General features: G+C 40.2%; 2 protein-coding genes across 6 annotated transcripts in view; one reads left to right on the top strand and one right to left on the bottom strand.

The window, feature by feature from the left end:
* Positions 1 to 7,975, bottom strand: part of hs6st3b (heparan sulfate 6-O-sulfotransferase 3b) — a 56,682-nt gene extending 48,707 nt beyond the window's left edge. The window contains exon 1 of the mRNA XM_063888485.1: positions 7,428 to 7,975. Coding sequence (XP_063744555.1) covers positions 7,428 to 7,975 — 548 coding nt within the window. The remainder of the gene's footprint in view (positions 1 to 7,427) is intronic.
* Positions 7,976 to 10,317: 2,342 nt separating this feature from the next.
* Positions 10,318 to 27,720, top strand: part of uggt2 (UDP-glucose glycoprotein glucosyltransferase 2) — a 36,053-nt gene continuing 18,650 nt past the window's right edge. For all 5 annotated transcript variants that reach the window (XM_063888477.1, XM_063888478.1, XM_063888480.1 and 2 more), the window contains exons 1-24: positions 10,318 to 10,406; positions 10,861 to 11,011; positions 11,668 to 11,750; positions 11,848 to 11,978; positions 12,611 to 12,723; positions 12,846 to 13,023; positions 14,701 to 14,797; positions 14,879 to 14,945; positions 15,069 to 15,169; positions 15,414 to 15,513; positions 15,922 to 15,982; positions 16,276 to 16,367; positions 16,534 to 16,684; positions 18,939 to 19,058; positions 19,395 to 19,480; positions 19,609 to 19,744; positions 20,000 to 20,131; positions 20,251 to 20,415; positions 21,336 to 21,459; positions 21,551 to 21,649; positions 22,412 to 22,506; positions 23,215 to 23,421; positions 26,169 to 26,300; positions 27,413 to 27,543. In XM_063888477.1, the coding sequence (XP_063744547.1) occupies positions 10,887 to 11,011; positions 11,668 to 11,750; positions 11,848 to 11,978; positions 12,611 to 12,723; positions 12,846 to 13,023; positions 14,701 to 14,797; positions 14,879 to 14,945; positions 15,069 to 15,169; positions 15,414 to 15,513; positions 15,922 to 15,982; positions 16,276 to 16,367; positions 16,534 to 16,684; positions 18,939 to 19,058; positions 19,395 to 19,480; positions 19,609 to 19,744; positions 20,000 to 20,131; positions 20,251 to 20,415; positions 21,336 to 21,459; positions 21,551 to 21,649; positions 22,412 to 22,506; positions 23,215 to 23,421; positions 26,169 to 26,300; positions 27,413 to 27,543 (2,726 nt within the window). In that variant the 5' untranslated portion in view covers positions 10,318 to 10,406; positions 10,861 to 10,886. The remainder of the gene's footprint in view (positions 10,407 to 10,860; positions 11,012 to 11,667; positions 11,751 to 11,847; positions 11,979 to 12,610; positions 12,724 to 12,845; positions 13,024 to 14,700; positions 14,798 to 14,878; positions 14,946 to 15,068; positions 15,170 to 15,413; positions 15,514 to 15,921; positions 15,983 to 16,275; positions 16,368 to 16,533; positions 16,685 to 18,938; positions 19,059 to 19,394; positions 19,481 to 19,608; positions 19,745 to 19,999; positions 20,132 to 20,250; positions 20,416 to 21,335; positions 21,460 to 21,550; positions 21,650 to 22,411; positions 22,507 to 23,214; positions 23,422 to 26,168; positions 26,301 to 27,412; positions 27,544 to 27,720) is intronic.

Here is a 27,720-nt window from a genome sequence, read left to right on the forward strand (position 1 = left end):
AATGATGACTCCATTTAAGTAAATCGGTGAGAGGTGATTTGCTTCTCTTCTTTTTTATTTCAGTCTAGGGTGTGATCAAACACTGATCAAAAGCTGCCTGGAAAGTAGGAGTTTAGCTCCATGACAGCACCTCTGGGATCTGAGTTCATAAAGGCAAGCTGTTCAGAGTTAAAGCAAGGCATTAATCATATGTGATTACATGGATCATATTAAGAAAACAACACAAAAGCCAAAATAGCTACCACCACTATTGTGAAATTGCCATTACTTTTAGTGAGGAAATGTTGCCATACAAATAAACCACAAGATACTAAATTGCAGTGATCCAACATTTCTCACAAGGAAGGATCTAAGTCTACAAACCGGTTTCCAGAAAAACTGTGACACAGAGTCCTTGCCAGGCACTCAACTAAATGCCACATTTTAATCACACTATAAGAGCTGAATCAGACAATTGGAGATACATATTTGCCGGACCAGCAAGTATTTGACAGCAGTTTCAGAGAAGCTGCAAGCCTGCTCTGGCAAGCTGCATGGCTTTCATTACCTAGAGTGGCTTTTAAGGAAAGATGGTAAGCTCCATCCATACTACATCTCGAACAGCACCAAGCCAAGTGGCCAATGACAGATATATCCATAGCAACTCAAACATATGCAACACTTTCTCCATTCTCCAAATGCTAATATTGCAGTGGTCTATAAGGGCTTAGTTATTCAATCAATGTGCGCTGGGCAATAACGAGTAAAGACGACTCTGGCCTGGGTGCATCATGTATCAAGCAGCAGATTTCTGGATAGAACTGGGGCACTAATCCCCTTTCCAATTGAAGAGACATCACATGGCAAAAACAATAACTGTATAATCTTCCTGATATAGATGAACAACTTCCAAATACTAGGTACACACAAACTAGTGCACATCTTTAATGAGATAAAATAATTATTACAGGAAAGACCACAGAGATGTGTAGGTCTAGTATGCCAAATAATTACAAAATGATGTCTTACACCTTTGTTACACTTTCTGCAATAAAAATGTTTATCCTGCAATAAATGATTTTGTGCCACATCAGAGGGGAGCAAGAATCTTTAAACTGTAGGTCAATATGCTGAATCTGATAGCAAACATTTACCTTCTTACATATTCAGCCAATATGGAGCAACATCATCATTCAATGGAGTCGTTTTTCTAGCCACCTGGTAACATATATCCAGTGTCTTTTTGTTCTGCTTTTTGGTCTCTAACTCCTGTAAATGTTTTGTTACTCACTACTCCATTTATTGTCCATCAAAAATAAAAGCTACTATGTCTGGTTTCTTTGAATGTTCTCATGTTAACAAAGTGTTTCTGTAAGGAAATTATTAAAAGTTTCTGTTACTTCTCCATCCGTCTAAGTTGAATCACATTTAATGACTTTTTTTCCTCTGCTGTGATGGTGAACAAGTGCTTACCATATGCTGTTGCACTCTCTGCAGAGGTAACACTTAATTATCAATCCAGCTGGATTACTGCTCAGGCCTGCCAGGATTGACGACTTGAATTAACGACACATGAAAAGCAATCTTCGCGCCCTGGAAGTCCAAGGCCTGCAAAGGCATCCACACCTCCGCACATAATAAACACCCAATCATTGTGATGAACACTTTGCCTCCTACATCTTAAGATACGACCAGAACTGTAAATCTGCTCAACTTTCCCCCTTCCAGTTCATCTGGGTTTAGAGGGCATCCAAATTACCCTGTTGCTTAGCTGTAACTCAGGGAAGTCCTGCACCTTTCACTTAGCGGAGTGCTGCATAGGCTTCAGGTGACACAGACGCAAACTCAGATCATTTTTCAATTTAAAAAACATTGACATATCGTCTTTAAAGCTAATATAGTGTTAGGAAACGGTTGAATATCCAGCAGTTACAGAATAACATTATCACTCTTTCTTAGTCATGTTTCTGGTCAACTGATGAATGCTAGTCCAATATTGATTGTCTTTTATCTCTGGTTTCACTCTCTTTTAACTTTTGAGGGAAATATTTCGCTCTTTAGCTTCTGAATGCTACACCATACCAGTGATCTTATCAAGCATTAATGTCTGATCCAACACCGGAAATTGTTGACCTACTCCTTGGTGTTAAGCTCCTGAATGCTACACTGTTAGTATGTTTGGTGCTTAGCAGGTCCAAGCTTTCCAACTATAACTTCAAATATGATAGATTGAATACAAATTGTCATAATAATAATAACAATATACTTTGCCTGCCTATTTTGGAATAAGATGAGGAATCCACATTAGTGTTGGCAAAATATAATCGCAGTTAAAGTTCATTCGGGTCAGGTTTAGTAATGGTTCCCTCCCACATGCTGATTCAGGGAGATACCCAGCCTCGGTAGAAGTCCTACGCAGGTGGTAGATAGATGTAGACATGCATGGTTCAATGATACAAGCCGTAAATTGCAGTGATTGCAGCCCTCTCTGTATCAGTCGTTATAAATAAAATATGACGTGTGGTGTTGTTCAGCAATGGATTAGTGCACATCATTGTTGTGCCCTGTAAGTAATAACTCTTAGTCTTTCAGCGCCCCTGTAGGATTGTTTTAGAAACTAAGGGAATGTTTTTTTTTACAACTGGTGGAAAATACATGATGTAGGCGGGAGATTCTGTCTATTGGGCATCATTCCAACTAAGCTAGAGTTTCCTTTAATGGCATACTTGTGATATTCAACAAACTGGAGCAGAGCTACATAAGGCCATATCAGACTTTCCCTTCAACTTCCAAAAGACTGACAGCAATATATGATCACTGCGAAGTAGCATTTGGATGCGAATGAACGGCAACTATAATGCTCAAAAGTGTTAATGAACATCCTTCAGTTTGTGACATCATTTAGAAATAATTTTTAACAAAGACATGACAGTAGTTGCCATTATTTTTTTTACTATATGCACAACTTTCAAGACAGCTTTTTAGTCCACATAACACAAAAAACCTTGAGGACACAGATCTAAAAACATCATTAGAATCACAGCAGAGGACATCCTCTTTGTCATTGCTACATAGGCACATTTGTCTCTCTCTATGCTTCATCAAAGGAGAGCATCGAAGAGCGTCTGCACTCTACTTGTGTTTTGGCTTTGGTCTCTTTGTACTTCTGAACTGAGCATTCATTATGCATAGGCAACAAAAAAGCTGCTAATGAAGATTTTATAATTGATAAAAACGGCAACATCAGCATATGCATAATAATGAGGCCACAGTTAAAAGGGGAACAACTAACATGAATAAAAATCAGGAAAAAAGCTGTACCCTTCACTTTAAGTCTGAAAACACTTATGATATTTATTTTATTGCTCTGGATGTTTATGGCCTGTGTCCAAATGATACATTCATGGACCTGCTAAATATGTAGCAAGGGAATAGTGCAATCAGCGAGATTTCAAGGGACACAAATAAGCATATTAATCAAATTCAAATTTCTTAGGATTTTTCAAACCCAACTTCAATTTCTAACATCATAGTGGTACGATTTTCCCCCTGGATGGTTTGTTTCTGTATACAATTACTTGCAGGGGGAAATGAAGTTGTATTGAATTTAACTAAATCAAATTTAAGAAGTCCAGAGTGAAAAACTTTATTTTGGTTTAAGTCTCAGGAATTATGGGACCCATACTCAACAAAACCAGTCATGTTTCCTTTTATAATTAACTCACTCTTTACCTGATTATACTTAAATCAGTTTTGTACTTTATGAGTTTTCTTGTCATTAACAGAGAGGCAGATACACATGGTGAATGACATCATGAGTAATGGGCTGACTGGATTGTCAAATCTGCATAATAGATGTTCATCTTAATTGAGACATTGCTTTGCCCCATTTGTAGAGAAAAGATATGAATACATTATAAACAAATTCTACACTCATTTAAATACATTTTATTCACGTCATCAAAATACCATCATTAGGAATGTAGCAAGCTAAAAAAACGTTGTAATTAAGCTAATAAATCTTACCCAGCCTCCATAGAGTTATAGTGAAATAAATGCTGTTATTGTCAACAGGGGCAACATATTAAAAGCATGACCCTGATATATTGTATTCATTTACTAGGTCAACAAAACAGCCAGTCTCCACCTTGATGTTTCAGTGAATGTCAAACATTTGAAATATATGTTTTGATTTGCTATTTAACCCCATGTTCAAGGAATATGTCAAGAAGAAAAGCTAGGATGAAGAATGTTGAATAAAACAGGTAGAATCAACAGAAAATGGTTTGTCTTCTTCCTGATTTTAACTTAACAAACAAACCAAGCTCAAGTGCTAAGAGGATGTTGTCTTCTCAGCTGAACTAGCAATTTCCTCTTTCTGTTGTATGAATAACTATGCTCCAGCATGAATGTTTTTGTGTTCTGATTGAGCGACCTTGTGCTTAAAAAGAAGATTGTTATTCTTCACAGTTTCCATGAAGTATGACAAAGGCTTGAATGGCTCTTCTGAAAGTATTTTAGGTTTGTTTTAGTCATTAGTATTACATGTGATCATTTAAAAGAAAAAGAAAATTCCCATACGTGAAACATCAACAGTATTCGTCATCATTATTTTTCACCTGCAGGGGATATCTAAAATTGTTGTTGGTGTTTGCTCCAAAGCATGTACTCTGTGAGTAATCTGATCAAAGAAAAATGATAATACCCATATTACATGGACAGCACTGAGTTCATTGCTACTTTATTCATGGCATATAATGTATGCTGTAGGAACTTCAGACTGAGTTTGATAATCAAATGTCCTTTCATCGTACCTGCAGCTGTACCAATAAAAAGGTATTGTTGTTTTTAATCTCAGTCACAGAAATTCTGACTGCACAACAATGGAAACTAATATCAAGCTAAAAAAAGAAAAAAGTACAGTCTTATTTTAATGGAAAGCAACATCGAGAATTTCTCAGAAATACCGACCTAGGACCTTTTCTTACACAAGCAAAACAATTGTGAAGATAGGATTTACTCTCCCATATTTTTATGCATGTATATTTTTAAATTGGCCTTGTTTTGTGACCCAGTGTCAAATTGGAACATGTATTGAGACCAAACAGTTAACTAATGAAGATGTAGCAATCAGAAATAATTGAAGCAGCTCTACACAATGCAGGTCTCTGAAATCACCTGAGATGAAAACAACCCGCTCAGCAAGCCTTCTTCATGCAGCAAACAAAGTAACGCTACAGCACTTAGAGGTATGTTTCTCCAAAAAGCCCGGAAGAGAGTCCTACTCGCCCGCTTCACTTCTCCCTTGACTGACAGCAAACTCCAGAGGAGCCACGCCGCAGGACACGCACACTGATCCAGTCTGACACGCCTGACCTTTCCTGGGCCGCACGGCTGGCTCTCCGTGCTTCACGCCCTGCCCGGCTTAAAAGGCCACACAATGCCGTGCAGGCAGTGCCATCCAAGCCCACCTCAGCTCCCCTACTGCCATCTCAAGAGCTGGCAAGGTGGGACTTGGGACTGCAGAAAGAAAGCCACTCAATCGGAGAGGCTCTCAACCGAAAAACAAGGGTATGCCATCTGAATTTGGCAGTGATGTGTACTTAGTATTCCCCATTGCACCCTTAGGTGGAGTTAAGATTTTATGGATTATTTATTGCAAATTAACTATTCAACTGTACAAGGCTGTTTTTTTTTCTTATTTTGACATTATAGGATTTGAAATATTTTAATTAAGGCATTGCTCATACACAAAATGATTAAGATTTTGCATTTTACTGTTAGTCATCTTAGTAATTATACTGTGTGCAGGGGCTGGTTAGTGAGAGGGTCTAACATCGTGTGTCTGCCAACAGTCTTGGTAGAGGCAGACTTATCTGAGAATAGATGCTGCGGGAGCCAGCTAAAGAACAAGGGATTCAGGGCCTAAGTGCAGAATAGATGCTGCAGCTGTGAAATGAGGAGCTGTCGCATCCAGTTAGCACTTTCCTGAGTAAAGGAAACACTTGGCACAGCAGAAATAAATCATGTGCTCATTCAAAACAGAAAAGAAAATGTGTATGTGTTTGTGACATTTGGTTTGTGCATTTTCCAAATGCCAATATTTTTAAGAATATACAACAGACTTAAAGAGTTTTAAAATGTGCGTTCTACTTTAATGAATAGTCTTGAATACAATGCAATTTAAAGAATTAGTAACTTTAACTGCATTGATGCACACATCCACTCCGCCAAGTACACACACACACACACACACACACACACACACACACACACACACACACACACACACACACACACACACACACACACACACACACACACACACACACACACACACACACACACACACACACACACACACACACACACACACACACACACACACACACACACACACACACACACACACACACAGGTTCATTACAATGCAGTCGCCTTAAGTAATTGTACTGCATATATTTTTTTCAAATTAAGAGTTAGCAACGGCAAATGTATTTCCTACTGCAAATTTCAACAGAAAATGTTAGCGAGACAATGCTTATGAAATAAACGGGTTGTACTTTTCTTTCACGCTCTGATATCTTTTGTCCATCTAAACCAAAGATCTTTGGATAATTTCAATCTGAGATAAGACAGTCCTGATATAAGATGGCATCTGATGTAAAGACTATATGTGATACAACACTGTAAGCCAGTGAGAACACTTCAAGGGGACTAATCACACAATTCAGGGGAATCTGTGTGCATGGGTATGGCTTGAGTGTGATACACCCTTATTATGGACAACTTAATCAACAGAGGGGGATACCCTCATTCAAAGGGAGTCAGAGGGTCAGTCACTTACCCTTTAACTTACAATTATGAATTCATATTATGTGTGGTTCATGAAACTCTCAATCAGTTTTCAAGGTGCAATTGGAGCTTTGATCCAGGGACAATGAGAACACTGCAGTGTGCCAGGAAAATTGGACTGCAGTCTTCCAAACAACATCATTTCTGCTGTGAAAAGAGATTCCTTTAAATGTGTCAGTACAATTTGTGAATAGTGCAAATTGGTAGAATAACAGCACTGGCACAGCTGGACAGAAGCACAGTCATTGTGAGGGGCTGATGTGAACACAAAAGCCAAACACATTTCATTTCTGAAGGTTAAATAAAGATGGTAAATGTTGACATTAATATTTTCCTATAAAACACTTATTCTACCCAACCACCTCCAACAAAGTGAGTTGGTCGCTAGGTGTTGGGTTGCAATTAATTCCCATTTTACAAACAGTGTGGGTATTGTTTCTCACTTTCTGACTAAACCACAGCATCGCTCCTTTGAAAACCCCATCCCATCTAATACTCTTCACTATACTATGTAAATTAACACCGGGATAACTTTTAATTTTTACATTTATCGCTGGGTTGTAGTGTTTGCATGCCTATTTGTACACATTTACCTTTTATTCCTCTGGGCCTCCTTCTTATCCATAATGACAGGTACACAGTTCGTCAGCTCGGTCCAGTCTGCATGCAGGCCGCAGCTCCAGCCGGTAGAAAACCGGGAGAAGAGCCAGGACTCCTCTTTCCCTGGTCGGTGACATGTGCATTTCTTCTGTCCTGGTTTGCAGTCGCACGGCTGCTCCAAGTGAATATTCCTCACCAAGTGCCTCCCGAAAGTGGTTCCTCCGGTCTTCTGGATGTGCAAAAACACTATCACGCCGTCCCCTTTGATGTTGAACTCCACGTGTCTGTCAAGGTCTCTTTCCGTGAAGTTGAATTTTGACGGTAGTTTAGGAGGGCTGTCATCCTCCAGGTCTTGATCTCTGTAGAAATCATCGCTGTCCTGGTACGGGATGGAAAGTAGGCTTACACCACTTAATTTCTCCTCAGCTTTAAAGTGGCACGAATTGCTGCCAGCGGGGCATATGTACTGGTAGCCTATCATAACAAAAAGGACTGCTAAGATAGGCACCAAGATGAGCTTACTGGATCTATCATCCATCATATCAGGATAGTTTCTTCATTCCATTACTGTGAATAATAAGTAGCACCCACGGGTTCTCTGCGGATCGATCTAGACTAATGCTCCATGTCTCAGAAAGACTAAAGGTGCCTATTCTTTAGGTGCCACATGTTGATCAGATAACACCCTCCGAGGACACATAATCGGCACAAAAGGAGAAGTCCACCTTTTGGTTTCTTAAAAACTGCACTGCGCTGGAAATTTTGTCTAAAGTCAAGAGTCATGGCATTCAAATTGCTGGCTGTCCAACTTCTGAAGCCGGTGTAGAGCTGCATCCGCGCCGACTCCCATACTCCGGTATCAAGTTTAAAATGAGGCAGCAGATGATGAGAGTTTTTAGATGTGATCCCTTCCTTGTTGGGTTTCCCGTGCTGATCACAGTCCAAATCGCTGTGTGGCTTATTTCGGTGATAGACTTACTTCAGCAGAGATGTGTAGGGCTGGATCCTCCGGCAGTGTCCTCGGCGGTCTGACTGACTGAGCTGAAGCAGAGCTTTTGAGAGGAAGCTGCTGCATCCGAGCCGACAAATATGCGTTATGCTCTCGCTGTGGTTGGGCTGGGAGAGCTCTATAGGCTGCATCCCATCCTGTCCACCCCATAATCTTGTGCAAAACCAGAAGCACACGGACACTGAACTGAGACAACATGGAGATTTTAACCACACAAATATAAAATCCACTGTAACTTTTTTAAGTGCATTCATCCGAGTGAGATCTCTGATGATTAAAAAAGAACTGGTCTCTATGCTTATAGCTACTGTAAGGACACCGCCCATCCTTTTTAAATAGCTAAAATTGATTAAAAAGAAGGAAAAAATAGCCTAAGCAAGGAAAGTGCTTTTTTCTCTGCAGCAATATAGCTTAATGGTTATATTCAGAAATCGAAAATTGAACAATAAACATTGATAGGCTATATATATTTTTACGTATTATTTTTTGATTAACTAATCATCATTTATTGTCACTGCATACATTATTGAATTCATTTTTCAACGTTATTTTATCCTATCATCATGACAACAAAACATTAGAAGTCCAACTTGTAACAAAATTAGAAAAAAAGAACAAAAACGTATAAAAAAGGTTACATTATTAAATTAGAAATGTGTTTTTTTAAGGTGTTGCAGATGACCATAGTTGATGGCTTTCTGATTCGTAAGTCCTGTTTCAAATTAGGCTTCAATTTCATTTCATGCTTGAAGTGTTGAAAATTGGATTGCCTTTCATTTGCATTTACAACTATAGCTTAATATAAAATGAGAACATATTTAATATAAAGACATAAATGCTTCCAGATCCTTTTCCCATAAAAAAAGCTGAAAGTCCATCAAAACATGTCATATTCAGCTTAATTCCTACAGTGGAAATACACTCTGTTACAAGTCTAAAGCATACCAAATATGATTGTTTTTAAGATTTTGGATGCAGTTAAATGGTAACCTACTACGTGTACAGTACGCTGCATGTAGTATTGCTACTCTGCCAACCTTTCTTATATACTATGGCTCTAGGGCCAAACATACAAGCCACAAACACAGACATGATGGGAACTGACCAACCAAGTGTACGGAAAAGACAACATAATTAGAAAACAAAAACACATAGCTGATAATGGATGGAGAACATTTATTGCATATTTCAAAAACATAATATTATTATCACTATTGTTATGAGTATTGGGGCACCACGTATCTTTTGTTTTTCTCAAGTGTATGCTGATTGTTTTCAGTTATGCTGACCTGCTAACCATACAGTATATGGAATCCATAACTATAAGGCTGCACCTGTAAATATCTTTATGTCCACTTTGCTTTCTTTTTATTTACTGTATGTATTGCGAGTTCTTTCATTTTGTATTTCAGTTCAGTTTTTTTCCTGTTTCTTTGTTGTGAGCTACCGAAACTGTTGTGTAAAAATATGAGTTTGTATTGAAAAGTATAAATGAAAAGTATAAACCAAAGTATTTCTACTCGTATGTACTTCTTCTAACACAGACTAAACATCTAGTTCTCAATAATACACTAACACATCAACGTGCAGACAGCAGTGTGACGTTGGCTGCTGCAACATGCTCAAGTGTTTGGTTGGAAATGTATGAGCCTCAGCATCAGCCTCTTTAGCTGTCTACCGCTGTGCCAGAATAAATTACAACTTTACAGTCGGGTTTTTGAATACTTTAGGCTAACAATTATTAATTGTCCTCATTCAAACAGGGTGAAGAAAACCTACGTTAAAATAATGAAACGCTTTGATTTATTTTCATTTCCTAATTGTTTCAAACACGTATAACAGTCAGCGCGAGCCACTGCGATACGCTGCTACCCCGGCAACTAAGTTAGCTAGCTGTGCTGTTGTTCGCTGCCCAAAATAAATGAAGCTTGCTTTGTATGGAAGTGGTGAGCATCGCTGACGGGTAAGGGATGTGTTATTTGTAACGCAGCCTACCAATGAATATGTATTTTATTGTACACAGCTTTGTAGCAAGCGATCTTGGTCGTCTCTAAATCACGCTAGAATAACGTTTTCAATCACGACAGGCTGTTTACTTTTATGCTAGAGCTAACTTCAGTCTGTCTGACCCAGTTGCTCGTCCGTTATATTAATAGTAGTAAGAAGTAATGACTAGTTAAAACACAGGTCACAGCTATTTTCACATGTAGCTAGCATGTATATTTCGCAACGTAGTACTGAATGTATACAATGTTGGAGGGCTTTGATACAAGTCTACGTACACCGGTGTTTGTGTTAACTTAATAACATGTGTAGAGTTACTACGTGGCACTGACTGGCAATTCTCAAAAGGCAAAAATAACTGGCTAACGTTAACCTCTACTGACGACTCTGGGGTTTGCTTTCTGCCACTATAGGTTCATGTTACGTCTCTCCGGAGAAAATGAGGAACATTATTGTGCTGTCCCTGCTGCTGCTGAACATACATCATGTCACATCGGCACCCAAAGGTGTCACTGCCAGTCTTAAAGCAAAGTGGAGCATGACGCCTTTCCTGTTGGAAACAAGGTACTCACCACTCGACATCATGCTGCACTGAGATCTACAAACAGGGCCGTAGCCAGGATTTCAGGGTTGGGATCAAGAGGCCGTAGCCCCCTTATTGCACCTTTTTATACATTCCTCAAACTATTGATTTTGAGATATTATGTAACATTTCCGCATTGATACGTCTCAAACATCTAGATCTGCCAGAAGCTGTGATACATTTACTTTCTATCCAGATTCAACACATTTTCCAGACTATGTTTAGAACCTTTTTTGTTTTAACCTCATTTTTTACCTTAAGGATTTAAGTCATCAGACTTCACAATCTTACATTTTCAGAAAAGCTGACCAAATTTAACAAACTTGAACATTTGTTGGGGGTAAAAATGTATCTTAAATTTAAAATCTAGCCCAAAATAGATATCAATTATGTAATTGATAAGAAGTGCCCTTTTTAGCAAATCATGGCTTTGATTTATACATAACGAACGTAAATAGCAACCTAAAGTTGTTAATGTTTAAATTTCTCATTTTATGTTTTTGCTAGAAATATTGGTGGTGCTGCATGCCTGTAATGTCTGTGTAATGCGTTGGGATCCTTGTGTTTTAACCAGAAAATGGTTACTTTGTCCATACTGTGGTTACTGAATAATGCTGACTGATATGTTCCTTTGCAGTGAGTTTATTGCAGAAGATGGGAATGAGAAATTCTGGCAGTTTGTTGACACAGTGAAAGAGCTCACTGTATACAAACAAGGAGGTATGTTGTTTAAATCCAAAATGGATTTTAGATTTTTAACTCCAGACAGATCTGCTTTTCACTCGTTATTTCTAAATTGTGTGGATGTGTCTCACAGAGTCTGTGCGGTCGTACTACAACCTGATCATTAAGAAGGCTGGCCAGTTCCTCACAGATCTTCAAGTTAGACTCCTCAAATTCGCTATGGCCCTACGGTCGTACTCACCAGCTGTTCATGCATCCCAGCAGGTAGGTTGTAATAAACATAGTATCACTATTTCATAACCCTCTCAAGAGCTGCATTGTAACATTACAGTGTGAAAGTGAGCCAGCTCCAACTTTTTCTTGCGCTTAATATATTGTCTTTTTATCCACATCTTGACAAAGGTAGCTCTGCAGGCCTTACTTACAGTCTTACAGACACATTTCTCTGAATATGTAGTAGTGAAAACTTCTACTTTACTATGATTTTTGATAACATTTAAATTCTTTATCTCAATGATATGAATTTTAATATATTTCTCAGTTGGCTGTGAACTATATTTGATGTTAATACTGGGTGACTCTAATGAAATGTCTGCACACTGTTCACAATTCCTTAGCCTATACATTGCAGCTTCAGCAATGATGAGGAGTAATTTCATTTTGGTGACAGCGATGCACTGGTTGATGAATTTCTCTAATTTTAAAAGATGTTTAGCACTTTTGTTGCTAAAATGAAGTGGGCTGTAGAATATAAATCAATCAATATAGCTGTGATTCAATTTGACCCATTTTAAAGAGTAAGGGGTCCATACTTTGATAGACCGTAGCAGTGTAAGGGTCATGTTGATGTTTGTGTGTTATGGAGCATTCCTTCACTCCACCACGCTCTCCTACAGATAGCCAGTGACGAGCCTCCGCCTGAGGCTTGCCCTGCCTTTGTCTCCATTCATGGTCAGCATAGCTGCAGCACCAAGGACATCAAAAAGCTCCTGAAGGCAGCTGCAGGCAGGTAACACTGAATGCGGCACAAATGAATAGTTTACACAGTGAATTTTTCTTTGAATGAGGCTTTACTGACTGTATTTTCGTCTGTAAGAATAATAATAAAGAGTATTTTTGAAATGTTTGCAGGCCCGAACCATTTTTATACAAGAATGAGCACACGTATCCAGGGGTCAATAAAACAGATGTGCCAGTGGTTATCCTCTATGCTGAGATTGGAACCAAGAAGTTCACCTTGTTTCATAAGGTGCTGTCAGAGAGGGCTGCAGAGGGAACTCTCGTATACGTGCTGCGGCATTTCGTAGCGGTGAGTAGCACTGCTTTTGCAGCCGTGTTTTGTTATCCGTTGATTAAATGTGTGGTTTCCAGTAAGAAAGAAAAATGATCTCGTCATCATACTTTCCAAAAAAAGATAAGGCTTGCGATATTATTTTTTCTGATTGTCAACAAAACAAATGAAACTATTGCCTGCACAGCCGAAGCCAAGTATAGCTTATGCCTCTTTGCCATTAGACCCTATTGTTTCATCTTTACTTTAATGGCACTTTTGCAACAGTGACATATTTTTCCCTTTTTAGTCGATTTTTCCAAAAGTAACCGACACAAATGTCTTTGAAGGAATGAAAGGTGTTTTTCTTTAAGATGTGGTTGAAAAAGCTGTGTGGGTGGGAGAGACATTTGAAAGCATGATGCAGTGCTTTGAATTTGAGTGTCAAGGTTCAATGTGGGCTATCTTACTTCTGCACAGTATGTGGCGGGCCAGGTTTTTCTTGTTCTCACTGGTAAATTGAACTATAGAATAACTTTTAATGACTATGTAGCATAGAACAATCCTGTTAACAGTTGGGCTTTCATCTATAGATATATATATAATGGCTAAAAGAACCTGGACATTACAGCAATACACCTGTCACTGATGTTTGTTGATTAAGTCTGATTAAAAAAAAAAAGTGTTGTGACTCCACCAAAAGGTTTCTAACCGGGATCAGGGCTCTGTGCAAGGCAGTCCAGTGTTAGCAGCCTTGTGATTGCTCCAGACCAACGTGTCTAAATTGCACCAGAGTCCAACAATGGTGTGCATTACACCGCACAAGCTGACTCACTCTTGCATTGCTAATCATGACGTTTGGCATGTGTGCTACTGTTCAGCCACACAGACCTTCATCAGTTCTGACTAACGGGGGTGTAGCACTATTTGTTTAAGTCCTGAAGTACGGTTAGGTAGTGGCTTGTTCTGCCGGCAAGTTTGATCTTTACATTCATTAGTCTTACAGTGGCAAGTTTAGAAACATTAGCAAGCAACGGATAAAGGTCTAAACTATGTTATTTAAATTAAGATGTTGACCATAATTGGCAAAGAGTAATGTTTAATGTGGTTAAAGCAGTAAACCAGTCTGAATGAGGGAGGGTCGTACAGCAAACGCTTTTTATCCTCCAGTTCAACACATGGCATTTAGTTTGGGTGGGCTCCTGCAGCACTGGACCTATGCCCCCTAAACGGATAATGTGCTGAGGTTGCTTCCAGAGGCATTTTGGAACTGTAGTGACTGCTGCAACTTAGAGCCACTTTCTGTGCGTCAGCATTGAACCTACTGCTGTGCAGCGGAGTTGTTGTTGCTCCGAGCCGTTTCTGTTCCACAATAACAGCACTTACAGTGTACTGTGGCAATATCTGGCAGACCACCAATGTCATTATCTTATTAAAGAAGAAATCTTATCACAGTGCCTCTTTGAAAGAATCGTTAGTGTTACCTACTCCACTCCCCGATCATAATGTCTGTATGCATGATTTGATTTGCCTGCTAGCTAAACCCACTAATGAGAACAGCTGTTTACATAACGTTTTCATTCAATATATAGGTAAAGGCAGACAGCGTTTCCCATGGGATGTGTCTGCAGTCTATTACCACAGTACTCTTGACAGAAAGCATGTAAACAGAACTCTTTTCATTAAAGCCTTTTCTCTGCTCCCCGCTGCTTGCAGAATCCAAAGCCTCAAAGGATGCTTTTATCTGGGTACGGTGTTGAGCTGGCTATCAAAAGCACTGAATACAAAGCTGTGGATGACACCAAAGTAAAAGGTCAGTTTGTGACTTATCAAACATTCTGTGCTGGTCTCGGCTGAGTCCACGGCAATAAAACAAACATCTTGTGCTTTGTAGATTCAGTTATAAACGTGGAGGACGATAATAACGACGAAGTCCAAGGGTTCGTCTTTGGAACGCTAAAGTGAGTTGGAAAAGAAATATGCAGCTAATATTGCTGATGCTTTTAGTGACTGAATGATGAAAACCTATTTGTATTTGTATCTTCATTCATTGTATCATTTCCTCCATCATTTCCTCTCTCAAGGAATTCTCACCCTGAACTCCAGGAGCATCTCGTTGAGCTTCGTAAACATCTCCTGGAGAGTACCAATGACATGGTCCCTCTCAAAGTGTGGGAAATGCAAGGTATCCATTGTCTGTTTGAGTGGTTCAGTGCTTATAAACAGAAAATGGAAATTATAATAAATGTGGATTTCTTTTGTTTTGTATTCGCTACTATTTTGTTGACTGGAGAATCTTTTAATTTTTGTGTCAACTTTACACTGCATATGGAGTAACAGTTCCTTTGATTACCTTTGCATATGTTCCATTTGTTTAAACATAATGTGCCTGTAGATCTAAATGTTGATGAGTTCATGGATCTCCACAGATCTGAGTGTCCAGGCAGCTGCCAGAATCCTGTCCGAGCCGAAGTACGATGCTCTGAAGCTGATGCGAGACCTCAGTCAGAACTTCCCGAGCAAAGCCAGGTCTGAAAGTTCATCAGATTTTCTCTTTCTGGCTGACTAGATAACACATTTGGGACCATTCTAAAATCCATATTGTTAGGAGCCTGCTCTGTGTACCAATGTGTGAATGGAGGCACTACAGATGCTGTTTTTAATGAAACATGTCTTCTATCAATCCGTTTATTTGAGCATTATCCTCAATAAATGCTACTTAAATACAGAGATGGAATCAGCTTGTTGATGTTTGCTTATTTTGACTTAGGCAGTTTGTAATAACTCCAAAAAGTGCTGAGTAAGAGTCAGGTGTTTATAGGGAATTGACCATCTTGAGGGCCGACAGATTTTTGAAGATTAAAACTGGCATTTTACTGCCGGCTTGGGATGTGGTAAAAGCTGATGGTGACTGTACATGTTTTACTGTTCCCACAGATCACTGACAAGAGTGGCCGTAAAGCAGGAAATGAGAAAAGAAATTGAGGAGAACCAAAAGGTCGGTAAAAGGCCGTGTTTCCACATGAGCGTGCAGGAGGCTGGCTTTGATAACATCCTGAGCCATTGTGCAAGTTTTATTTTAACAATGAGTTATCAATCTGTGTCTGAAATAAACTCCATAGCAACACCACATGTGACATTTGGTTTCTTCTATTCCTAACGGACAGTTTATCCCTTGTACATACAGGTTTATTCTTTTCACTTACTTTCTTGTGGAACGATCATACATTAAAGGTAGAAAGGGAAAGGCTTTTGGCATTCGGCTAATACCTTTGAGCTTTTTTCTTTCAGCGTCTCGGTGAGACCGTTGGTGTTCACCCGGGAGACGGGGAGCTCTTCATCAACGGACTGCACATTGATCTGGACGTTCACAACCCTTTCAGGTAGGAGCACAGCAGGGGGAGCAGTGGTCTGTCTGTGCTCTCCCCAGGGAGCCTCAGACCTTTGCTCTGGCTCAGTCATCCTGCTGCAGCAAGATCAAAGTTTAGTGCGCCGCAAAACCTCATTTATATGAAAAAGAAAAACTAACTTGTGATTTATTTTTTACAGCATTCTAGACATCCTCAGAGGAGAGGCCAGGGTCCTGGAGGGGCTTCATAACCTGGGCATAAAAGGAGACCATCAGGGCAAGCTGCTGAGGCTACCTGTGAACGCTGTGGATGACAGCTATGCCTTAGATATCAGAGATCCAGCCATAATGGTGAGTCCTGTCCAAAAGCATTATTCTTCTGGCCCAGATCCACGCTGTAGGGGCTTTTATTCTTTTTAGCTGTGTGTGAAAGAGTGTATCAGTCATCAGGCTAGTGCAACAGTCTCCAGCCTGCCAGAAACTGCAGGTATTAAATTGGAGATTCAGCCAAGAAAAACTATCAAATTAAAGACTTTTCATTTTAGCCCCTCTGGCTATTTTAATATTCCCAGTCCTAGAAAAAGGGCAGAGAAATGAACTATTCAAGCATTTCCATATTCAACCAAGAGGTCTGTCGGTTAAGCATTTGTCTCCCCTTCTAGGTATGGAGAGTGTGTAACATTATGTTAAGAAAGACACACACACACACACACACACACACACACACACACACACACACACACACACACACACACACACACACACACACACACACACACACACACACACACACACACACACAGAGCTAGAGAGTTAAGGATAGTGTACCAGAGAGGCAAGCGTTTGCACTGTGGGGAGGCTTACACCCAAAGTTACAGAGAGGGAAACCACTGTTAGTGCCAGTTTGGCAATGATCGATCCTTTTGCAACTATGATTACGGCCATTTATCATCAAGAGCCATATCTAATACCTTACTAGTGAAGTAGAGCTTTAAAGGTCACCTATTATGCTATATTTCAACAATATATTGTATACAAAACTTGTCTGTGAAGTTTTTTGCTCATAATACCAAACAGATCGTCCATTGCTGCCATGCCTCATCCCTCTCTATTTCAGCCCTGTTCCTGAAGTGCTGATTCTGTGACTGTCGCTTTAAATTTGAGCTGAGCTGAAGCTGGCCGCGCCCCTTTGGAGCACAGCTCTCTGTCTAAAGAGAGAAGTTTCTAACGGAGGCACTCAGCTAAACGCTGCCTTGATTAAACGCCATATTATGTTCTAAACCACATCAAGCATTATTTCTGAAACACTTCTCAGTGTTTACCACTAGGGCAGTGACATTATGTGCATTATATACACAACAACTCTCAGTCCCTCATGCAGACATCCTGCTGAACACACAGGTGCTGCGGAGGGGATTCAGCTCGCGACTGTATATTGGGGACGATAGGTTGAGACGTGTCACATGGGGGGACGTTGCCAGGAGTTCAACGTAAAGCCAGCCCACATTTCCGATATGACATCATATCGGCAGCAAATCTGGATCAGCTTGTTTGTACCCCCGTTTTTAGACATGTGGGTAAGGAGGAAAAGAGAGAGGGTTGTATTTTCTAACAATGTCTCCTTACACCGGGGACTCATATTTATGTTTAAAAGACAGCAAAAAGTGCATTTTGCATAATATGGGACCTTTAAAACATGTTTAATTCTGTCCCACAAACTGTTCACTGTGCAATGCAAGAGTGTTGTTTATATGCATGCAGCTACCTGTATATCAAGAGGAGATTACTCTGTCCTCACATTGTATTTATTTATTTTTATATACTATTATACACTTGGGTGTCTGAAAAAGTCATATAAGTACATTGTGGTTTAATATTACAGGTGTAAAGCAAGAAAGGGAATATTCTCTAAAAAAGGGACCTAATGTAACCCTGTGCAATATCTCGGTGCTTCAGACCAATAACAGGAAATGCTTATCACCACTCATAATGCACAGTACAGTGTGAACGTGCTGTTGGCAGGGTGCCAATACAGAGTACTAGGTAAAACAAAAGCATACAAAGTATTTATATACCAACACCTTTGTGCTAAGTATTCTTATTACATGGCTTCGTTGAATACTCGATTCTGATTGGTCAATACAGAACATGTGAGGTTATTAATACAGTCGTTCAGACCAAGGAAATGATGTTAAAAGACGGCGCGCTGGAGTTTTTAAGTCAATAAAATAACTTCAATTGATATTTGCGTCGAGTGGGTCGTTTGTTTAGTATCTGGCTGTGTAATAAGCGGGATAATGTGCAGCTGTCGGGTGTTCTTGTCCCCATAATGCCCGCCTCGCTGCACATCATCCCTTACTTGTGTGTCTGTGTCATTCACACGCTTGATCAAAACACAATTTGGGTTATGGATGTACAAAAGCTAGTATTTAGATTTCTTTGATGGGTACAACACCATAACCATTTGAGAAATAACACAATATAGAAGACACCATTCAGAGATACTTGTGAGACATTTCCTCTCTTGCCGATCTGTTGCTTGTATTTAACTCATGAATGACCTTGTGAATATGATTATTTTCACACTTCTGTCTGCCCTTTCCAGTGGATTAACGACATAGAGAATGACCCCCCCTACCACAGCTGGCCAACAGGCGTACAGGAGCTGCTCAGAGCCACCTTTCCAGGAGTCATCCGGCAGATCCGACGCAATTTCTTCAACCTGGTGAGTCCCCTGATGGCCAGAAACGCTGCGGGGTAGTGGTGATGAAGAGGGTGGAATTGAGAAAGGTCTCCATTGTAGTGAAACTGTAAAACTCCTCGGATGCTTCTGACTCTTCTCTGCTAGACAAGGTTAATCAATTTTGCAATCCTCACATTCCAGTTCATTCAGACTAACTCTCACACAATGTAATGCTCCATTTTTGAATCCCTAAGATGTTTTTGATTATCCAAACTGTGTTTTGTTGCTCAACTCTTATCGTTTTATGATGCAAGCTGAATAATGAGCATATGGAAAGGTATTGCGATTCAGAGTTGATGATTTTTTTGTTGTTGTTAGGTGCTGTTCGTGGATCCAGTACGGGAACAAAGTGTAGAGCTGGTGAAGCTAGCAGAGCTTTTCTACAAGCATAAGATCCCACTGAGGTTGGTGCTGTTGTTTTTCTCCACAGCTGTTTACATGGTCCACCCTTAGCATTTATAATCTTAAACCAGGTAATGATTCTCATTTCACATGCAAATTGAAATCTTGTTGTGTGCCCCCTTTCATGTAGAATTGGATTTGTGTTTGTTGTCAACACCGAGGAGGAGATTGATGGCCTCTCAGATGCAGGGGTTGGGTTTTACAGACTGCTGAACTACATAGCAGACGAGTATGATTTATCCCAGGCTCTGATCTCCATGGTCTCAGTAAGTATGTCTACATCTGTATTGTTTTAGAAAGCACTTTTCGAAACAATATCTAAACTAAATGAACTCCACGCCAGTTCATATTTCTCCGTGCCTCAGAAGTCAGTTGTGTTGTTGTGTTCCCATGGCTTCAGACATTATTGTTCTGGATGAGTCGGTGGGATTTTGCCTCTGGTAACATCTCTTTCAAATAACCACTGTTTGGAATTATTGACAGGTGTCTGAGACTTGATCTGACTTCCCTCTCTCCTACAGTTGTACAACAAAGTAGAGGTCGGGGGGACGCTGTCTGTTGAAGCAATCTCTGCTTACCTGAAGAGAAAGTTCCCTAAAGCCAATGCTGAAATGATTCTTGGTGTAGAATCTGAGTATGATGAGAAAAGAAAGGTAAGGATATAGAAAAATATCTCTCCCTCTTGTCTCATTTTAATAACTGATTGTAAGAATTGATTACAAATAATAATCAGGAGCAGCCAACGGTTTAATCCATGATGTGTGTGCTCCAGGACGGTGCCCTGTTCTACAAAAGGAGTGGCCTTGGTGCCCTACCGTTGGCCTTATTCAATGGAGTCCCTCTGAGCCCCGATGAGATGGATCCAGAAGAGCTGGAGACCATTATCCTGCAGCGCATTATGGACACCACCAACGCCTTCCAGAGAGCTGTCTTTATGGTACCACACTCCATCTCCTCTGCACAGAAAGTGACTCATGCCTCATGTTCAACCTGCCAGACCTGCCTCTTTTCGAGCCTGGAGTAGAACATGTAGATAAATATAGAAGAACATATACATTATTAGTGAAATGAAGTAGAGAAACCCTGGATAATTGCACCATTAGCAGGTTATCCATACGTATAGTTTGCATACAAGTAATATATCACTTATTGCCTGGGGTTTCTCAATATTAGAGAGTGGTCTATTGCAGAATATATGCTAAAACTGAGCTGATCCTGTGTTCACATGATTGGGTAAATTGTTAAAAACATTACAATCTTCAGTTTTATAGTTTATACATTTTCCTGTGGTGGAAATGTACCAATAGAAACTAACAAATAATAATGAAATGGTGAGGAATGCTTCCGGATACGCTGAAATGAAGATACTTCAAAATAAGACTGTCTTTAAGGACTTTATTCTTGCAAGAAGGGAACAGGGTTACAGTGTGTCGAGCAGACTGTAGCTAATTACAAAGATAAGGAGGTTTAAAGTGTTTCTTAATTCACAAAACAGGAGATGTAGTACAAGAGGAGTTACATCACTGTTTAACACACCAGCTTGAACCAGAGACACAAAATGTCTACATAGCTCAAAATGAGGAATCCCGAATCCTGAAAATAAACATGTCCATCCTCATTTACGACTCTTCTAGGTTCGGACTTTTACTACCTGTCAAGCTTTGTGTTAGAAAACAGCTTTACTTCAGGACACATAATAAACTTTCAATGCTAATATTAAAAGGATCAAATATTCCATTACACTTCCTGGCTCTCAACATTATAGCTTTAGCAGACACATCACTTTTCAGACGTACGTCACACACTAAATGCAGTATGTACTTATGGATTGATGTTATCTTTCTCCTTCGCCTGCAGGGTCAGCTGACTGAGGGCTCCGATGTGGTGGACTATCTGATGGAGCAGGCCAACGTGGTTCCCAGGATGAACCCTCTCATTCTAAGCACTGACCGGAAATACCTCGACTTCACTGCCAAACCAGGTGACCTGTGCTAAACATCTTATTTATTATTGATTCCCTGCCTACATTCCTCTCTTATTCACCCAACTCCTCCCCCTCTTTTGCTGTGCAGTTGTAGATGAATGGGAGGACACCACTATGTTTTCATACTACGACTCCAGAGACAAAACAGCAGTGGTGGCCAAGAGGATGAAGTACTTTACAAATAACGGTAAGAAGTTGCTTCTTATTTTACATTTTGGCTCCTCATTTCATTTCCTGAATGACTTGCAACAATTCAAATCACTAATTCAAGCCTCGGAATTTTTTCCTCTGTGGAAGTGGAACAACCCCTTTTCATTTCCATGTTGATTTTCCTGTAAAATGAGCAGTATCTGAACAAGAGTAATCCTTCATGGCTTTACTGATCTATGAAAGTGTGAAATTGACCTTTGTAAAGCACACAGGCGGTGTCTCCAGTAAGATAATTGCTGGGTCTGCTGACTGGCTTTCGGCCAACAGTCTAACTGGCCGTCAGAGCTGCTCAGGTCTGCAGTGGAGCTGTCTTGGTGAGGATGAGGAGGCTGATTGCCAACCTCCTCTGTGGACTAGCTGACCGGCTGCCTGCTTTTCTGACTGACTGACTCACTCGGGGGGGGGGGGGGGGGTGGGATAACTATGACAGGTGGCACACTTCTCTAATGTGTGTGTGTGTGTGTGTGTGTGGGGGGGGGGGGATAACTATGACAGGTGGCACACTTCTCCAGTAATACACTGAGCTTTCTGCCAGATGCCTCAGTCTTTCTCACCTAAAAAACAAACTGAACATTACCAATTTCCCTTCTCACTTTCAATCAGATTCTCATCGTCCTCAGCTAACCCTAAGAAGCAGCTTTCAGTTTCTATGCTCCACAGATCTGGAACAAACTTCCAGAAGAGGGATGTTTGCCCTAACCCTTTTTTCTTTCTTTCGGCTTTACTCTTTTTAACTTAGATGAGGATGGGATGAGTGCTGTGACCATGTGGATAGTTGGAGATTTCGAGGAGATCTCAGGAAGAAAACTGTTAATAAATGCTCTGAAACATATGGTGAGTATCATCAACGCTCTGTCCTGTTCCTTATTCTTTCAACCAATCATTAGCTTTCAATTAGGAACCGCTTGCGAAGTCACAAATTGACACACTGTACATGTGTTAATGTCAGTTGTTCTTTATCGTGCGTTTGAAAGCATTTGAATGAGTGAAATCATTTGACATTACTAATTAAAGATTTTTCTGCAATGAAGTTTTGACAATATGTTACAGGCTGTAAATTCTTAAAGGAATCTGATCTTAATCGATAACCTTTTACACATTCGTCTGTCTTTGACAACCATTTTGATGGGACACATCTGTACATCTAAATCTCACTTACAAGCAGAATAAATGGAGTGCATTTCAATATCTTTTTTTAGTGCTTAGTGAAGGCCTTTATGAGTCAAAATTAAGGAAATCTTATCTGAAAATAAATGTTTTTCCATTTAAAATCATCAATACAGATGCTTCTAAAATGAAATATTCACCTGTTGACACACTATGGATGAAATTATTGTAAAGGCATTCCTTGCTGATAAAATAAGCAGACCAGGAGGAACCTCTATGGTTACTTTTAAGCAATCAGCTTTCTCTCCTCAGAGTTTGCAGTCAGTGACACTTGGGTCTGCGAAAAATAAGGGAATCTGTGATATTTCTCTGAATTATATCGTCTGTGTGTCTGTGTGTCTGTGTGTGTGTGTGTGTGTGTGTGTGTGTAAGCAGAAGGCCAGCCCTGGAGTGCGAGTGGGGGTGATAGATAACCCCAGCGGAAAGCCCAGCGAAGATAACACTGCGCTGTACCGGGCTATCTGGGCCTCTCTCCTCACCCAGAAGAATAAGGCTGCAGCGGAGTTTGTGCAAAAACTTCTGAGAGAGGAGAGCAGCCAGCTCCTCCGACAGGGGACCAAGATAAAGGACTTAGTGACGCAGGTAAAGGATTGATTCAGGAACGCACTTATCTACGTTTGGTCAGATCAGATATATTAGATTCCAGATATTTACTGTGTCTTATATATTTCATATTTCAATCAAATGGAATCTGTTCAAATTAGGTATTGTTTGCCATTACATCAAATATGTTGTCAGATTCATAGCCTGGTTTTCCTGTTATTTCATACGTAGTTTCTTACTTGAATCTAAGAATTGCCAAATTTAGACTTATTTTAGCAAAGTTCCTGTTAAGTTGCTGTGGCTTCTCTCTTTACAGAGCAGGTTTTGGAAAGATATTTCTAAATCACCAAAATATCAACAAAAGTTCGGTTTTAGTTTAGCTACCAACACTTAAAATCTTTATGACTTGACTGAAATATCAAATCTTATATTGATTAATATCTGTATCTATTCCAATTTGACCTTTTTGACTAAAAGAATAGCCAAAACCTGAAAATAATTTTGGAACGGCGTCTGATCACACATATCACACGTCACACTGCCATGAGATTTAGCTTTGTTTTTTTCGTAGTTATTTATTCTCCCGAACATGAGCATTTGTTTGTGTAGTTATGGGATGTTATTTTAACCTGAGTGAACTTTATTAGCAAGTATCATAACTAAGAGGACACATCCATGCTGGGTTTGTAGCATGTGTGATCTGCCTCCTGAAAGGGTGTCACAATCTTCATATAAGAAGGATTTCTGCAACTTAGATATTTCCTCCCTGCCAACACAATGTGCTGCAGTGTTTTAAGGCGAGCAGGTATACTGAAATGTTCTGATGCTAATGGTAAACGTAAAGGCTGACGTAGAAAATTACAATCCATTACCTGCTGTGTTAAACACTTGAAGGCCTTTTAGCTGAGGTGGTTAAAAAATCCCTTCTGACATGGTAGGAAGACGTCTAAAGAGCCATGGTCAGCAAAATAAAGAAAAGTAATGATAATAAAAACAAGTGAGATACCGCCACGTTGTTTATAGATATAAGGGGTGTGTGATAAAAATGAAACCTGCTGTTTGGGTTTGTGTTACCATTAAAATTACCATATTGATATCATTTTTGGTAGTTCATTTTCTAGAAATTCAATATATAAACGATTTGGAAAACAAACAACCATATGTAAATATGTGTTTTAGAATAAACCAGTGTAAGAAGTACAGTACCTGAGGTACTTCATCACGTTGCTGCACAGTCCTATAAATCAAACCCCGCCATAAAACAGCCCCGCTCATTGATTTGCAACATTGCCTGTCACGGACTAATACAACCAGAGATATTAAAGCCATAGCAACCCAAATACTAAACAGTACGCTCCAACAGCCGATACATTCATATTGACTTGTTGTACATAGAGCTGTATCATCCAACCTTAAAATACAGTATATAAAGCACTTCAGCACAAGTGTTGCATTTTATCAAGTTAGAAATACAATATTTTGGGTTTGAATATTTGGTTAGTTGTTTTTAGGTTTTAAATGTGTCAGTGAATTCTATCTCTCTGCAAAATGGGAATTATTTGATTGAGCACTGAAATTGGTAACCTTTTAAGGCAGAATTGATGAGCATAAAGGCAGAAATGAGGAAAACAAAGGTTTGATAAAACCACTTTACAGAGATTTGTCTGCCACTGCTTTCTTGAATCAAGTGCACAGTTAGGGGAAATGGTGATTGATGAGCCCGTCTTCTCATTCCCCTCCTGAACATCAGCTAACAGAATATATTTAGAGGACGCGTGACACTCCGCAGCCTGTGGATGCCACTCAGTTCCACTCGGCCTGTCACAGGGCCGGCACAAGGCGGGCTCCACATGCTGAATCTTTCATATAAAGTGCTGCTGGATACCTGGTCTCCGGACCTGATGAATAGCCGAGCTCCTGTTCCCCGTTCAGGCCTGTGTAAGTCGCATGTGTTCAGCCAGGCCTGACCATCACTCTGCTGCTGTGAGCCGTCTACAGCCACTACTTTTCCTCCGTGCTCTAGTGTGCAGTATCCACCCACACATCTTTACACGCAAGGAAACAAATTCTCATGCTCTAATCAACAAATCAGCTGACAAGAGTGCTCCCATCTCTTCCAGCAGGAATAAGTCATACAGCACAGGTTACATCTGGGACCAACCATAACAAACTGGCCTTCAATTATACCAGCCGTAAACAATGGGGAGAGAATAGGCTGGAAATAGCAATGAAAAGATGGGTAGGAGACTGCTGTGTGAGTTGAGATGCAGAGTCGAGGGATACAAGTTTATTATTGGCTGCCAGACAGACTTGCTGACTGGATTGTGCTGACATTATTGGTATTTCACCTGTTCTCCTGAGGAGAGATGTGGGAGAAACTAATAACCTGACTCCACAAACCCGCTACACTCCCACACCTAATTGTTATGGACAAATATGGCCGAGGCTTAATTAAGAGTTTGTTATATTAATTACAAATTGATTAATGTAATTTTCACACGTGCATTTCTGACAGCTCGGCCCTGGCTGAAGTATTTCTTTTTCAGAAACTGCAGTGATTGCGCTGACGCAAGGCATCAATGATGTTGTGAATAATGTTTTTGCCTCTCATGCATCACTCCTAAGGCCAATGCATCACTCTCATTTTGTTTTGGACAGGCTGTAAAGGGAGAAAGGTCCTTGAGCTAGTCTATTGGATCTTGCAGTACATCACACATTCAAATTTGAGCCAACAATGCAATCAATTTATCTAACCTCCTAAACAGACATTTGTTATTCTGCTCCAGGGCATGGACGTCAATGCCATGGAGAAGAAGTTCAACACATTGGAAGTGGATTTCATTCGTAGCCAGCAGCTGTTCTGTCGAGATGTCCTGAAGCTGAGTCCAGGACAGGGAGCAGTGATCAGCAATGGGAGGGTGAGTGGGCTTCAACTCCAACACAGCTCAGTAAACATTCCAAAATATTGATCTCTGTATGTCTCCCTAAAAAGTTGAATAGTCCTCAATATGTTTTACAGTGAGGTGAAGCGTTTATAAAATGTTGCTGCTATAGAGAGGTGCAGGAACGAGTCCTAAAACCCGGAAGTGAGTTAGCATTTTACCACTTCCAGTTCCCTTGTCTCAAAGTATGGGATGTCTCCAGAGGATTTTGGAAAATAGCTTGAAATAAGGTCTGTGGTTGACACAAATTCAATTGAATTTAATTAGATTTATGAATTGAAAATGATAAAAGTAGGGTAGACATGTGGAGATTATCCGGCTGAACAAAACGTGCATTTATCAAACAGGGCTCGTTTTCCACACATCTTATTTCTTCCAAAATCCTATGGAGAAATCACTTTGCTTTTTTGTCGAGGGAACCCATGCGCAGCTTACTTCCGGGCCGGCCTACAAAAATACTTCACCACTCTATTGCTGGGTTCAGTGGAGTAGGATCCTCCGAGCCTTTTGGAGGTTTTCCCTCTTGTGTGTTCAGAGTGCTTCTTCAGTACTGTCAAATTAGCAGGGAATGTTCCTCAAAGCTCACAGGTGGCACACACTGCTCTGTGTGTGTGTGTGTGTGTGTGTGTGTGTGTGTGTGTGTGTGTGTGTGTGTGTGTGTGTGTGTGTGTGTGTGTGTGTGTGTGTGTGTGTGTGTGTGTGTGTGTGTGTGTGTGTGTGTGTGTGTGTGTGTGTGTGTGTGTGTGTGTGTGTGTGTGTGTGTGTGTGTGTGTGTGTGTGTGTGTGTGTGTGTGTGTGTCTGATGCCTCAGCAGCAGTGATGCTGACAGCCACGGATGAAGAGGCCAGCCTCTGCCATGGCACTAACAATTAATATCATTTTTACATTCCTCTGCTGCGGTGGCAAGCCCCCCGAAATAGAAAGGAGGAAAACAAAGGCACTGTCACTGAAACACAGGACTTTAAGTGGATAAAACACTGTTACAATCACATTACATTTAAACTCCCCTTTGGCAAGTGTTTAATAAATCATGCTGAGATAGGAATTGTAAAAGTGGTGTTTGTGACTGCCTTATTGTCTTCATTTAGATCCTCGGTCCATCTGAAGAGCAGGACGAATTCACTGTGGAGGATTTCCAGTTGCTGCAGAAGATTACCCTGGGTGGTTCTGCAGAGAAAGTCAAAGACAAAGTGAAAGTGATGAGGCTGAAGCCAAAGCAGTGCGTTTGTATTTCATATCTTTCTACGTCAGAGCATCTTACTTTAACATTTGAGCCCTTACATTATGAAACAGGCAATTATAATGGGACTTTTTGTCTTTGTGCCACACCTATACTCTCATATGTAACTTATAAACTAAATATCGGCTCCTCGGTGTCAAGGTACAGAAGCCCGAA

This window comes from Eleginops maclovinus, chromosome 7, assembly GCF_036324505.1.
Source record: "Eleginops maclovinus isolate JMC-PN-2008 ecotype Puerto Natales chromosome 7, JC_Emac_rtc_rv5, whole genome shotgun sequence".
Classification (NCBI taxonomy): Eukaryota; Metazoa; Chordata; class Actinopteri; order Perciformes; family Eleginopidae; genus Eleginops; species Eleginops maclovinus.